Consider the following 15,999-nt stretch of genomic DNA (forward strand, 5'->3'; position numbering starts at 1 on the left):
CGGAGTGGTAGTTGAGACAGGTACAACAATAGCATTTCAAATTCGGTTTAACTTGCAGTTTCTTCGTACAGCATTTAAAAGAACACTTGGACAGGTACGTGAATGGGAAAGCTTTCGATGGATATGGGCCAAATGGGACTGGCTTGGTATGTTGCAAAACCTACCTTAAGTGTCGCTGCAGATCTGTCCAAGCCCGTGTGTGCGATTTTGGCGCCGTTGAGAAGTGGGCGGGTTTAAAACGCGATTTTCCCTAGGCTATTCAAATCGAGGCTGTTTCAAACTTAGTTGTTGACGAAAAATCGCTGCGAGATTCTTTCGCTGGAGCTATTTTAAAATTTAATTGGTTAATTTAATTGTTATAGTAGGTTAAAAATTATCCTCTAAACCCGCGACCGCCGACAACGGGACGGATCTCATACAGGGGACAACGGAAGGTAGGTTGTTTATTTTTACATTAAAAAGGGCTTCTTAAGATCCCTTTATACAAAGTTTTATGTTGCGAGTAGCCACATTAAATCCCGCAGTATTTTTCTGGGCATTTGGGGTACAAATTCACCGCAATGGGAACGTTCTAAACCAGTGCATTCCGCAGAGTTCCACAGGATCCCACTCGAAAGCTGATTTAAATGGCCAATTAATTTACAGCAATTGAACACTAAATTCCTTCCATTTGGCCTATAAATTAATGTAAATGAGAATTAAAAATCATGTTTTATTGTGAATTCTTTGTGAATGTTATTTGGACACTTAGGCTATTTAAAAATGTTAATCTTTTCTTAAGAAATGGATAGATGTTTAGATCTAGTAATCTACAATTGGGTAACTAACTAATTATATGCTTTAATTTCAGGTCATCCAAGTAAGATTGTTTCATATTTGTTTCAGAATGCTTCAATCTATAATAACTGAACATTTCTTTCAGTTCTCTTAATTTTTAAGAAAGTTATGGCCATTTCACTGTCCTCAATCACAGCTTTTGTGTTAATGGAAAATCAATAGGGAACAAGATGCTAATTTCCGAGTATGAAAATGGCCATAACTTTTTTAATACTGAAGATATGAAAGTGAATTAGGTGTCAAATTAAACTTATTTTTGTGCTTTATCTGATGGGATAAATTGCAGACTTGATTTTTAAAATCTCAAAATGTTGTAACATTGCTACCAAATGGGACTGACTTTGATGGGACATAGTGGTTGGCATGGACAAGTTGGGCCGAGAGGTCTGATTTCGTGCTACATGACTATAATTGTGCACATTACCTCCACAGTGTCCATGTAGCGAGGGTGACTTGCATCAAAAGCACATTGTTTTGGTGATAGCGCCACAAGCAGCTGGTGCTTGACATGGCAGCAAATCCCTGGCAGGGGCGCATGCTCAGGCCTCCGCACGTCATGGTGCGGGAGAGAAGGAATGCTCCGTTGCCTGGTAACAGACCCAGCCCTGACCTGTCGCCATGGTTACGGCCGCCCTTCGCGCGGTTGCCATCGTTGCCACCTCGCCTGACGCATGCGCCCTTTGAACCGAGCAAATCCTCGACCTCACCAAGATGGCGGCCGCCCGGTAACCAGGGAGCCGCGTTGGCGCCTTAGTAACGCGGGCCGCGGCTCGCACCATGAAGCCGAGCAAGGTAAGAGAAGCGTGAGGGAAGGAACTGCAGATGCTGGTTTACACCGAAGATAGACACAAAATGCTGAAGTCTCGATCCGTAACGTCACCCATTCTTTCTCTCCAGAGATGCTGCATGACCCGCTGCGCTACTCCAGTATTTTGTGTCTATCTTCAAGGTAAGAAGAGGCAGATCTGAAAGTGGGAAAGTCCGCTGGCCAATCTGAACGGTGGCAGCGAAGGTCGGGATTGAGGAAGAGGTTGTGGCGGGAGGCAGACCGGAGCGATCCTCGGCTGGCGGCCTGACTTTTTATAAACCAGCATCTGGCGTTTCTTGCATCTGAATCTGACTCTAATCTCCCTTCCTAAATAAATGTCCGGCAGCAACCATCATGAGGCCAGGCTCGTTCCCTCTCTCTCTCTCTCTCTGCAAGACTGGTCTCGATCAACCCAATCGATCCAATTTGTGATCTCAGCTACAAAGACAGATGTATACAGCAAATCGTTCTTCCCCCGCACAATTAATGCATGGATAATCTCCACCCTACTATAGTTACCCAACCAGATGCAACTAAATTTAAAGTAGCTTTTTCTTCCCAATAACCCTTTCTGGCTTAAGCCCTCCCTTAACCACCTCCAGTTTAAATTCCATTTGGAATATTTTGGAGGACCAAGAAACCAAGAACCCAACGACATAATGAGTTACAGAAACATAGAAAATAGGTGCAGGAGTAGGCCATTCAGCCCTTCGAGCCTGCACTGCCATTCAATATGATCATGGCTGATCATCCAAATCAATATCCCATCCCTGCCTTCTCTCCATACCCCCTGGTCCCTTTAGCCACAAGGGCCACATTTAACTCCCTCTTAAATATAGCCAATGAACTGGCCTCAACTACCTTCTGTGGCAGAGAGTTCCACAGATTCATCACTCTGTGTAAAAAATGATTTTCTCATCTCGGTCCTAAAAGACTTCCCTCTTATCCTTAAACTGTGTCCCCTTGTTCTGGACTTCCCCAACATCGGGAATAATCTTCCTGTATCTAGCCTGTCCAACCCCTTAAGAATTTTGTAAGTTTCTATAAGATCCCCCCTCAATCTTCTACATTCTAGCGTGTACAAGCCGAGTCTATCCAGTCTTTCTTCATATGAAAGTCCTGCCATCCCAGGAATCAGTCTGGTGAACCTTCTCTGTATTCCCTCTATGGCAAGAATGTCTTTCCTCAGATTAGGAGACCAAAACTGTACGCAATACTCCAGGTGTGGTCTCACCAAGACCCTGTACAACTGCAGTAGAACCTCCATGCTCTTATACTCAAATCCTTTTGCTATGAATGCTAACATACCATTCGCTTTCTTCACTGCCTGCTGCACCTGCATGCCTACTTTCAATGACTGGTGTACCATGACACCCAGGTCTCGTTGCATCTCCCCTTTTCCTAATCGGCCACCATTCAGATAATAGTCTACTTTCCTGTTTTTGCCACCAAAGTGGATAACCTCACATTTATCCACATTATACTGCATCTGCCATACATTTGCCCACTCACCCAACCTATCCAAGTCACCTTGCAGCCTCCTAGCATCCTCCTCATAGCTAACACTGCCCCTCAGCTTCGTGTCATCCGCAAACTTGGAGATGTTGCACTCAATTCCCTCATCCAGATCATTAATATATATTGTAAATAGCTGGGGTCCCAGCACTGAGCCTTGCGGTACCCCACTAGTCACTGCCTGCCATTCTGAAAAGGACCTGTTTACTCCTACTCTTTGCTTCCTGTCTCTATCCACATCAATACTGAACCCCCAATACCGTGTGCTTTAAGTTTGCATACTAATCTCTTATGTGGGACCTTGTCGAAAGCCTTCTGAAAGTCCAGATATAACACATCCACTGGTTCTCCCTTATCCACTCTACTAGTTACATCCTCGAAAAATTCTATAAGATTCGTCAGACATGATTTACCTTTCATAAATCCATGCTGACTTTGTCCAATGAATTCACCACTTTCCAAATGTGCTGCTATCCCATCTTTAATAACTGACTCCAGCATTTTCCCCACTACCGATGTTAGACTAACTGGTCTGTAATTCCCCTTTTTCTCTCTCCCTCCCTTTTTAAAAAGTGGGGTTACATTAGCTACCCTCCATTCCTCAGGAACTACTCCAGAATCTAAAGAGTTTTGAAAAATTATCACTAATGCAGCCACTATTTCTGCGGCTACTTGCTTCAGTACTCTGGGATGCAGCTTATCTGGCCCTGGGGATTTATCGGCCTTTAATCCATTCAATTTACCTAACACCACTTCCCAGCTAACCTGGTTATTGCACAGCCCCGTCGAGTGAGTGCGTCTCGCAATGTCAACACCCACAAGGACCAGTCTCTTTAGAAACATAGAAAATAGGTGCAGTAGTAGGCCATTCGGCCCTTTGAGCTAGCACCGCCATTCAATATGATCATGGCTGATCATCTAAAATCAGTACCCCGTTCCTGCTTTTTCCTCATACCCCTTGATTCCTTTAGCCCTTAGAGCTAAATCTAACTCTCTCTTGAAACAATGCAATGAATTGGCCTCCACTGCCTTCCATGGCAAAGAATTCCACAGATTCACAACTCTCTGGGTGAAAAGGTTTTTTTCCACTTCTCAGTCCTAAAAGGCATACCCCTTATTCTTAAACTGTGACTCCTGATTCTGGACTCCTCCAACATTGGGAACAATTTTCCCTGCATCTAGCCAGTCCAATCCCTTAAGAATTGTATATGTTTCTATAAGATGCCCTCTCATCCTTCTAAATTCCAGTGAATATAAGTCCAGTTGATCCATTCTTTAATCAAATGTCAGTCCCGCCATCTTGGAAATTAACCTGGTGAACCTACGCTGCTCTCCCTCAATAGTAAGAATGTCCTTCCTCAAATTAGGAGACCAAAACTGCACACAATGCTCCAGGTGTGGTCTCACCAGGGCCTTGTACAACTGCAATAGGACCTCCTTGCTCCTATACTCAAATCCTCTCGCTATGAAGGCCAACATGCCAATTGCTTTCTTCACTGCCTGCTGTACCTGCATGCTTACTTTCAGTGACTGATGTACAAGGACACCCAGGTCTTGTTGCACCTCCCCTTTTCCTAATCTGTCACCATTCAGATAGACACAAAAAGCTGGCGCATCTCAGCGGGACAGGCAGCATCTCTGGAGAGAAGGAATGGGTGACATTTCAGGTCGAGACTCTTCTTTTTCAGAAGGGTCTCGACCTGAAATGTCACCATTCCTTCCCTCCAGAGATGCTGCTTGTCCCACTGAGTTACTCCAGCTTTTTGTGCCTATCTTCGGGTTAAACCAGCATCTGCAGTTTCTTCTTACACCATTCAGATAATAATCTGCCTTCTTGTTCTTGCCACCAAAGTGGATAACCTCACATTTTACCACATTATACTACATCTACCCACTCACCCAACCTATTCAAGTCACCCTGCAGCCTCATAGCATCCTCCTCACAGCTCACACTGCCACCCAGCTTTGTGTCATTCAAGTATAGATTACCGACCAAGGTGTCCCACCTGCCTATTTAGGCCATATTCAGTTGCCCAGCTGTTATCAGGCAAGTGAACCTTCCTATCATAACTAGAGAGCAGTCCTGAACTACGATCTACCTCACTGGTGACCCATGGACTATCTTTGATTGGACTTTACTGGTATTATCTTGCATTAAACGTTATTTCCTTATCATGTATCTGTAACTGTGAATGGCTCGATTGTAAACATGTTTTGTCTTTCCGCTGACTGGTTAGCATGCAACTAAAGCTTTTCACTATAACTCGGTGACAATAAACTAAACCGATATTCTTCTAAACCTTTCCTGTCCAAACTCTTTTAAATGTTGTTATAGTACCTGCCTATGGCAGCTCATTCCATATACCCATCAGCCACCCTTTGTGTGAAAAGGTTGCTCCTCAGATTCCTATTAAATCCTTCCCGTCTCACCATAGGTTTATGGCCTTTGGTTCTTGATTTCCATACTCTGGATAAAACGACTCTGTGCATCTACCATATCTCTTCCTCTCATTACCTTGTACACCTCTATAAGATCACCCCTCATCCTCCTGCACTCCAAGAAATAAAGTCCTAGTCTGCCAAACCTCTCCATGCTGCTCTGGTCCTCAAGTCCTGGCAACATCCTCCTAAATCGTCTCTGCACTCTTTTCAGGTTAACAACATCTTTTCCATAAGGTTGATAATGTTCCAGATGTGGATGCTGGTGTCCGAAATGAAATACTGGCAATGCTGGAATAATATAGAATTAACTACACAAGTAATTACTTTCATTAGAAATTGGGAATGCAGGTGGGTTGTTGGAATAAGTGCCAGTGACCATAATTCTTTTAGATTTAGCATGTTTGCAGAAATGGACAAAAATAACATTTCTAAATTAGCGGCAGGTCAACTTTACTGGACTGAGAAATCATAGTTATCTGGAAGTAGCTGGTTATAGCAATGGAACATATTCAATGGGTTCATTGTAACCCACAAAGGAAAAGAATAGGCCTGCCAAATCACAACTCCAGGTTGTCACGTGTATCTCCTCTGGATCGTCGATGATCGAAAAAAAACATCATGTTCAGCACAGGCATTGTGGGCTGAAGGACCTGTACTATATTCTAAAAGCTGCCCAAGCAGAATATGAAGTTCCGCTTCATAATAGCCACAATAAGCATAATTTCTGGAGCTTCTTTAATTATCTTGGTTAGATGGGAGCAATTTTCCACTTTCTTTTGCTTGCTTCATTGTTTAGGAAAACTACCAATTGGATTTTAAAAGATTCCAGTTTAAAAAAAAGGGATTAAAAATAAAACAGTCTTGCAGAGCGAGGGAAGTTTAGTGTACACCAAGGTGAGTTTTGGTATGTGGCAAGGAATGATTTGTCACAACTAAGACTGAATTGTTGCATTAAACATTAACCAAAAGCAGAGTGATATTTTTGTAGTAATTACCACATGCAGAGCAAAACATAATGATTGCCAAATCCATTCTGGTGGTTTGTTCCCCTGCTAAGTCTATACAACGTTTGGTTGTGTTGCCTTAGCAAAAATAATAAAACATCTATTTACTGTGAGTTGCCTGGAGTGCCATCCATTCTCTAATTTGAGAGAATATTTGAAGAATGTGGCAAAAAACAAATCTCTGAGTTGATGATCTGAAGAAAGGTGCTGACCCAAAACATTGTCTGTCCATTCCCTCCATAGACCCTGCCTTGCCCGCTGCTTACTATAGATTTTGATCTGATTTTCAAATTGGTCTGTTCTGCATTCAAATATCAGTAACACTCAACAGACATAAGTTAAGTGAAGTAATTTTCAAGAAATATCTAGATATAATGTAAAATTGAATAGAGAAATGCCTTAACAATACATATGCGTATACAGTGGGAGTTTGTGTAAATAATAAAATTAATTTGGTCAGTTTTTAGTTTTATGTTTTTGGAATCTTGAATGTTTTATTATCTCGTTACTTAAACATGTTCAATTTTATTTTCATTTTAGGGGAAAACCAAAGAAGATACCTGGAAAACAGAGGAATTGCTCAAGCATATTAAAGTAATTACTTTTATTTTCAATATAAAGTGAAAAAAAGTCTAGTAACAATAGCATAACTTACTGTACTTTAGCCAGTTTCACAAGGCAATCCAAACAAATAGATATACATATATATTGCGTCTCCTGGCTCAACACTAGATACGAATGGCGCATCAACTCAGTAGAATTGAGCTCGACTGCCACAGTGAGAGTTCAAGTGCTTTGGCATTTAACTTCCAGCAATTTCCTAACTTCTGCCTTACAGTAAGAATGTGTGTAAATTAGAATTGCTGTGACCAATACAGTGTAGTTAGCCAGCACATCTCTACTGAATGACTGTGGGTCATCAGCAAGATCTGGTCTATAAATCTCACACTGCGTTCAGTGGAAGCCCGTTGCATGCATATAAACCAGTAATTTTCCTCTACTACAATACCGACTACACTTCAAAAGTTTCTGAATTCTTGTAAAGAACTTTGGGATATTTTGAATGGAACGTGGAAGATGTTATATAAATGCAAGTTTTAAAATTCTTATTTCTAGCAGATATTTAATTTCTCAGTAAATTGTGCATCCAATACAGTACAGCCAGTTTGAATCTCGTGTTCTCGTGGTCATCCCGCTGTCTGCCTTTAAATATGGCGGCACAATGGCGCAGCTGGTACAGCTACTACTCACAGTGCCAGAGACCCGCGTTCAATCCTGACCTTGGGTGCCGTCTGTATGGCGTTTGCACATTCTCCCTGTGACCCATGGGTTCCTCCAGATGCTCCGGTTTCCTCCCAAATCCCGAAGATGTGTGGGGTTGTAGGTTAATTGGCCTCTCTGACTTTCCCCTAATGTTTAGGGATTCAAAAATGGGATGACAAAACGGGAGATCGATGGTTGGGAAATCGATGGTTGGTGTGGATTTGGTGTACTGAAGGGCCTGTTTCCAAGTTGTCTCTCTAAACTAAACTAAACTAAACTATACTACAGTCTATTTTTGAACAACATTCTGCGGGGCTTTACAAACACCCTTTTCATCAACAACTCCCATTTTTCATTTCTCGCTTTTCTTCAGGCTGCCCATGGAGATCATCCAGATGACAGTGAGAAAAAGAGCAAAGCAAAGAAAAAACATAAGGAGGAGGAAGAGTCTGAAGAGCGTTTACATAGGCAACGGGACCGAGATAGACAAAGGGATAGTGATAGACAAAGAGATCGAGATAATGACAAAGTGAGAAGCAAAGCAAAGGAGAGTGATGGAGACCGTAATAAAGACCTGGAACATGAAAAAGTGCACAAAAAAGTTAAGAATGAAGAAAGAGATAAAGACCGAGGAAAGAAAAAAGAAAAAGAAAGTGAGAAACGGAAAGTCAGGGATAGAGACAAAGAGTCAGGCCACAAAGTTCGTGATGAAGTTGGATGTGATTTTAACCTAGAGAGTTCTGCAAAGCGGGGACATGAATCTGAGAAGCACAGAGATAAAGAAAGAGATAGGAGAAAAGAACAAGAAAAACACCGAGAATTTGGGAAAGAAATTGATGGGATTGGTGACCAGCGACTGAGCCATCGGCAGAAGAAGGAGAAAGGTAGATGCATGTTTAATACTTTTCATTTAAAAAACAATCTGCATTTTTCACCTTGTTCCAACATGATAATATCCTGCCTCACTTTTGGTTCAACCAACTATTGATGGAGATCATTCTGATTTTCTCAGGTAGTTTGGCTGGAAGGATCCTCAGGTTGCCCATTGCTGCGTTATTTCAGTTCGTGACAGAGTTGTATCTTCCATCACTGTGCTAAACCAATCCAAGTGATCAATAATCTGGAAAAAGTCTGAAAAAGGGTCTCGACCCAAAACGTCGCCTATTTCCTTTGCTCCATAGATGCTGCCTCACCCGCTGAGTTTCTCCAGCGTTTTTGTCTACCTTCGATTTTCTAGCATCTGCAGTTCCTTTTTGAACAATAATCTGGAAAGACTATCTTCTCAATATTAGCCTGATGGTCATGTGATAAGAGTAGAATGAGGCCCATCAAGTCTACTCCAGCATTCAATCATAGCTGGTCTATCTCCCTCCTATCAGCATATCTGAAGAAAGGTGTCGATCCGAAATGTCACCTATCCATGTTCACCAGAGATGCAACTTGACCTGCTGAGTTTTCCAAGACTTTCTGTCCTTGAGCATACCCCTCCCTGATTTCACTACCATAAATGGATATTGTGCTTAACGATGTAAAATTTAGTTAAATCTCCTGATCAAATGAGCTTAAAAAAAATTACTGTGCTTATTTTTCGTGATAGCTGTTATATGCCATATGATTTTAGTCTATGCTATCTCACTCTCAGGATTTTTTAGTGCCATTTGCATCTTGAGGCATTGTTACTTCAGTGTTGAGGTAACTCTATCCCCTATTTAATGTATTAACTAAAATAATACTGTTCAGTTGCATGAAAAAGTTGGAATTATAGTGTCCATTTGTGTTTCAGGGAGTTTGGAATTGTCGAAAGATGAAGAAAAGGAAAGAAAACACCGTGAACGAAAAGAAAAGGAAGGGAAAAACACTGAAGTGAGCATGTGCTTTTTGTCTCATTTTTTAATAATTTATTTTTAACTTTGTTCTGTTATTCTCTCCGAGGAGTATTAGCCATTCCTTGATAACCAGATTATTTTTTAGATTAGATTAGATTCGTTTATTGTCATTCAGACCTTTCGGTCTGAACGAAATGTTGTTTCCCTGCAGTCATACATATAATTAAAAAAATGACAAAAACACACAATCAACACAAATTTAACATCCACCACAGTGAGTTCACCAAACACCTCCTCACTGTGGTGGAAGGCAAAATCTTAAAGTCTCTGTCTCTTCCCTCTTTGTTCTCCCTCTGCGCCGAGGCGACGGTTCAAACTCCACGGGTGGTCGCTGCAGCCGCCACAGCTCCGAGGCCGAGTCGGGTCTCCGCTGCCGCTGCCTCCGCCACAGCTCCGAGGCCGAGTCGGGTCTCCGCTGCCGCTACCTCCGCCACAGCTCCGAGGCCGAGTCGGGTCTCCGCTGCCGCTACCTCCGCCACAGCTTCGGGGCCGAGTCGGGTCTCCGCTACCGCTGCTGCCGCCACAGCTCCAGGGCCGAGTCGGGTCTCCGCTGCCGCTACCTCCGCCACAGCTTCGGGGCCGAGTCGGGTCTCCGCTACCGCTGCTGCTGCCGCTGCTGCCGCCACAGCTCCAGGGCCGAGTCGGGTCTCCGCTGCCGCTGCTGCTGCCGCCGCCGCCACAGCTTCGGGGCCGAGTCGGGTCTCCGCCGCTGCTGCCGCTGCTACAGCTCCAATGCCGCCAGCTCCGCCATTAGGCCTCGGCGCAGACGGAGACGGGGACGGGGAATACGACCGAAGAAAAAGTTGCATCCCCCAAAGGAAGAGACCAAAGCATGTTTCTCCCACCCCACCCACACACATACACAACTTAATAAAACAAAATTAACTAAAACATGACAAGGACCAAAAAGAAAGAAAAAAAAAACAGACGGACTGCAGCTGTTAAGCCAGCGCCGCCATCTTATTTTCAACCCTTGCTAAAGTTATCATGTTAGAGGGAAAAAAATGATAAAGCCTTGGTGGTGAAGATAAGATAGGTGCTACCTTGTGTGAGCTACCTTGTCTTCAGTTGGACTTGTGTGCCATGTCCCCCTTGTACAAGTTCACTGTTATTGCTCTTGCCTTTTGTAGCTGTTGTGTCATTGAGGCCTTGTGCAGTAAGGCCTCTTGAAGGCCTTCAAATTGCTTGTGCTGCACAAAGGCTTTTTCCACTGCCTTTAAATGTTTCTGATGATCAGTGACATTGAGACAATGAAGATACATTTAAAGGAATAAAAAAATGTTAGCCACATTAGGATACTAAGATAAATTAATTGAAATTATAGTTATTGTTAAATTTCTTTGAAATCTAAAGAAAAATTCATACGGATTTTCTTAGCTTTTTAATGGTTAGTGATCTTGTTGAAACAAACTGTGCCCTGATAGATGCATCAAATGTAAAACTGAAGGGTCAGATGCAATGTGTGACTGGTTCCTCAGCTTAGTAAAATGTTATGGACGCAATGCTAAAATAAGGGAAGAATAGCAGGTCATATCTGCCTGGATCTGATTGCTAGTACATTCCGTACGCAGTCACACAAGTCCAGAATGTGATGACCCATCCAATGCAAATAGGTGTTCAAAAGGGAACTGCAGATGCTGGAATATCGAAGGTACACAAAATTGCTGGAGGAACTCAGCGGGTGCAGCAGCATCTATGGAGCGAAGGAAATAGGCGACGTTTCGGGTCTGAAGAAGGGTTTCGGCCCGAAACGTCGCCTATTTCCTTCGCTCCATAGATGCTGCTGCACCCGCTGAGTTCCTCCAGCAATTTTGTGTACCAATGCAAATAGGTAATGTTCTGTCCGGAACCACGAGTTTTCCTTCAACAGAGTTTCAATAACTTTTCCACTACTGATGTAAGGCTTGCCCGACTGTGCTTCCTGGCTTATCCCTGCAACCCTTTTTAAATAAAGGCACAAGATTAACGATTCTCTGTAACTCACTTGTGGCTAACACATCTCTACCAGGATCCTATAAATCTCCTCCTTTGATTCCGATAACATTTGAGATACACCTGGCGAAGCTCTTGGAATTTATCCATCTAAATGCGTTTCGAGATCTCCCATCTCCTCCTTCTTCATCGTGTTGACATGCTCCAGGAACTTACTGAACTCACTCACTTTCATGTTCTTCCCCACAGTAAATACAGACCATAAGTATTCATGAAAGACCTCACCCCTTCCCATTCCTTCGCATATAGATTGACTCGTAAGGGAACCGACTTGTAAATGCAAGTTTTTGAATTCTTATTTCGAACAGACATTTAATTTCTCAGCAAATTGTACATCCAGTACAGTACAACCAGTTCGAATCTCATACTCTCGAGGTCACCCTGCTGTATGCCTTGAAAGAAGGTAGCACAATGGCGCAATTGGTACAGATACAACCCACAGTGCCAGAGATCCGTGTTCAATCCTGACCTTACTGACTCATAAGGGGACCTACTCTCCCTAGGAACCTTTTTATTTTTATACAAATGTAATCTTTTAGGATTTTTAAATATATTATGTGCCAGGGACATTGCAAGACTTCACCCTCCTAATTCCGTTCTTGCATACTCCTCCATTTCTTATATTCCTCAAGGGATTCATTTGATCCTGCTGCCCCTATAGACCTACTCTTTTTTCTTGACCAGATCCTCAGTGTCCCTGGTCAACTAAGCTTCCATAATGTTGTCAGGCTTCCCTTCATTCCAATATAAACGTGCTAGCCTCAACTCTTCCAATCTCATTTTTAAATGCCTCCCACTTGCCAGACATCCATTTACCTGCAGGTAGCCTCTCCTAATCAACTTTTAGGAGTTTCTGTCTGATATAATGAAATTTATCTTTCCCCAAATTTCAGACTTCAACGAGGACCAATCCTATCCTTTTCCATGACTGTCTCGAAATTAACAGAATTAAGATCACTGGCCCCAAACATCAACCACTTGCTCAGCCTCATTTTCTAAAAGGAGGTCGGGCATAGACCCTTCTCATATGCCATCTACATATTACTTCGAAAACTTTCCTGGATACACTTCACAAATTCTGCCCCATCGGAACCCTTAGAACTTTTGCAATCCTAGTCAATATTAGACAATTTAATATCTCCATTATCCTGTATACCTTCCTAACCATAGGTAGACACAAATCCTGGAGTAACTCAGTAGGTCAGGCAGCATCTCTGGAGAAAAGGAATAGGTGACGTTTCGGGTCAGAACCCTACGTCAGACTAAAATATAGAGATCCCATCAATCCCCTCCCTTGATTCCCAAAATATTTGAAGATACACCGGGCGATGCTCTCAGGATTTATCAACCTAAATCTCCACCTCCTTCAGGATCATTCATGGTTCTAGCCTCATATGTCCCCAAACTGCATCACCTCACATTTGTTTGGATTAAACTCCATCATCCATTAATCAGGCTATCTCACCAAATATATTGATATCTCTCTGCAACCTAAATCTACCTTCCACACTATCAACAACTCTGCCAATCTTCGTGCCTTCTGCAAACTAACTGAACATGCCTCCCACGACAATATCTAAGTCATTTGTGTATATTACAATTCGTCAGGTCATTCACATATATTGCAAATTATTGGGTCATTCACCTGTTTTACAAACCATCAAGTCATTCACATATTCCCATTCCTTCTCTCCAGAAATGCTGCCTGTCCCGCTGAGTTACTCCAGCATTTTGTGTCTACCTTCAAGTCATTCACATATATTACAAACCTATGACATGTATATCACAAACTATCAAATGATCTATCATATCATATATCATATAATATATAAAACTCTCGCCCCAGATTCCAAAACGGAACTCCGTCCGTCCGGCACCCTGGCCCACTCCCTTTGCTGGCGCGCTCCCTGTGATTCTCCGCAACTCCGAAACCGGACGCAGTACCGCCCGCGTCTTTTCGACTTCGGAAGAGATTTCGCTTTTCTTTCTAAGTATGCGCTTCTCATTCCATTCCGTCGTGTTTAAGCGCACGTTTTAAATCAAAACCTTACCCACCCCCCCCCCCCCCCCCCCCCCAAAAATCTCAAAACTAAACTGGCTTCTCACCAACACAAGCCTCGCCAGCACCAGCCCCTGCTGAACATTCCATCGTGTGATGTCACAATGCCCAATGCTCACAGATGCCCAATCGGAATGGAGCCATTTACATATGCCAAAACAGGAGCCCCAGCCAATGGTGAACGTTCCATCGTGTGATGTCACAATGCCCAGTGCTCATAGACATCGTTGCCATAGTGACAGTACAGAGAGTCAGATGAGGGCCGAGGAGCCTTCAAAACAACATGAGATGTTCCCATATTGTGTGTGTGAAAATATTTTCACCCCTGAACCTCGATAAGAACACCACCTGCACATCTTAATTAAATTAGAGAAAAACGGAAAAGATGTCGGGCATTTACACTTTTAAGGCTCTGTGTGTGTCGAAGCTTCGTGTGTGTGATGCCGCACCGCAAACCCCCCCACCACCCCCCCCACGCGTTGCCGAGACGGACCCGACTTCGACGACTTCAAGATACACTATTTTAAGACGGCAGGGACCAGACTTCAACGACCAAATCTCCCCTGGGGGCTACAGGTAGGGAACGGTCTTTATGCACTTTTCCAACTCTGTGTGTGGGGGTGGTTAGTGTGTGTGAGGCCCCCCCCCCCCCCCCATTGGGGGCTATTGGGGGCCGCAGGACCGCCCACGTCTTTTCCACTTCGTCAGAGATTTCGCTTTTCTTTCTAAGTATGCGCTTCTCATTTCATTCCGTCGTGTTTAAGCGCACGTTTTTAATGGATAACATACCCCCCCCCCCCCCCAATACTTCAAAACTAAACTGGCTTATCACCCACACAAGCCCCGATGCTCAAAGACATCGTTGCCATAGTTACCGTACAGAGAATAGCCTGTGAGCCGAGGAGCTTTCAAAACAACATGATATGTTCACATATTGTGTAAAAATATTAACGTGTTTCAAACCCCTAAAACTCGATATGAACAACACATGCACAACTTAATTAAATTAGAGAAGAACGAACAATATGTCGAGATTTTAATATTCCAATCAATGCACGTTTGACATTGAGTTGTCTGCCAGTTGGCCAATCACGCGCTTTGTTTCAGGCCAGCACACAAAATGGCTGAGAGGGCTTCACAGATGCCTGTTTTACTGGAGATTCAAATGTGTTGTTCTGTGGAATAAATGTAATGGAAACTTGCAGCAGCTTCATTGTATTTAGTGCAAAAAACATTAAAAAAGACAGAAGAAAGTGCTGCGAAGTGGATAAAAATGCAAGAGAACAAGGTCCATGCTGATGTGCTGGAACACAAATGAACCCATGAATCACCTACCTGAAAGGAAAGACTAAAGGCCGGAATTTATGAACATCAAACTGTATGGACTTTAATTAATCTAATTGCACCCTTTATAACGTTAATAGATTCATTCATTCATTCATTCATTCCTTATTCATTCACTCACTCACTCACTTACTCAGACGTTCATTCATGAAATTGAGGGCCTGAACTATAACGCGGTGAATTGAACATTGTCACTAATGCCAGCCTGTTGTACAGTTATTAGTCTATAACAGATAATCTCGGAGCTTCATGCGAAAACATGCAGGGACAAAATGCTCCGATCGCGTAACTTACGAACTCGCGGCAAATAGCAATCAATTTCACTCCCTTTTTCTCCCGTTATCATGGTCCGAAAACGAGCAAACTAAAAATACTGACGACCACCCCCCCCCCCCCCCCCCCCCCCTGCCCGGCCACAGATATGATCCTCGCCTCCACGATCGCCAATCGGCCGCTTATTAATTGAGACCGCTTCTTCACTTTACCGCGAGTACCGGTAGGTTTTCACAGGAAGGACCGAGCTTATTTCTTAACGACTAATTACTCTACAACACGCTGGCATTAGTGACACTGTTTACTTTACTGCAATAGCTTAGACCCCCACACCCCTCTCCACCTCCGATCCAACACCACCCCTCCCTCCACACTCTTCCCCCTCTCCCTCCTCATCTTTGTGTGTGACGACAAACGCACCACCCCTCCCCCTCTCCCGCCTCATCGTTGTGTGTGACGACAAACGCACCACCCCCCCCCCCCCCCCCCTTTGGTGCAGGAGGCGCGCGCACAGCATCTTGAACGCTCAGCAAATGTTTGAATTCTTCACTAACCGTCATTCTGACTTTGCTTGTG

The 15,999-nt window shown here is 43.4% G+C and overlaps 1 protein-coding gene across 3 annotated transcripts in view; it reads left to right on the forward strand.

The window, feature by feature from the left end:
- Positions 1 to 1,505: 1,505 nt before the first annotated feature.
- Positions 1,506 to 15,999, forward strand: part of dync2i1 (dynein 2 intermediate chain 1) — a 92,446-nt gene continuing 77,952 nt past the window's right edge. For all 3 annotated transcript variants that reach the window (XM_033044600.1, XM_033044605.1, XM_033044613.1), the window contains exons 1-4: positions 1,506 to 1,629; positions 7,147 to 7,200; positions 8,243 to 8,753; positions 9,653 to 9,732. In XM_033044600.1, the coding sequence (XP_032900491.1) occupies positions 1,615 to 1,629; positions 7,147 to 7,200; positions 8,243 to 8,753; positions 9,653 to 9,732 (660 nt within the window). In that variant the 5' untranslated portion in view covers positions 1,506 to 1,614. The remainder of the gene's footprint in view (positions 1,630 to 7,146; positions 7,201 to 8,242; positions 8,754 to 9,652; positions 9,733 to 15,999) is intronic.

The sequence above is a fragment of the Amblyraja radiata genome, chromosome 2, assembly GCF_010909765.2.
Source record: "Amblyraja radiata isolate CabotCenter1 chromosome 2, sAmbRad1.1.pri, whole genome shotgun sequence".
NCBI lineage: Eukaryota > Metazoa > Chordata > Chondrichthyes > Rajiformes > Rajidae > Amblyraja > Amblyraja radiata.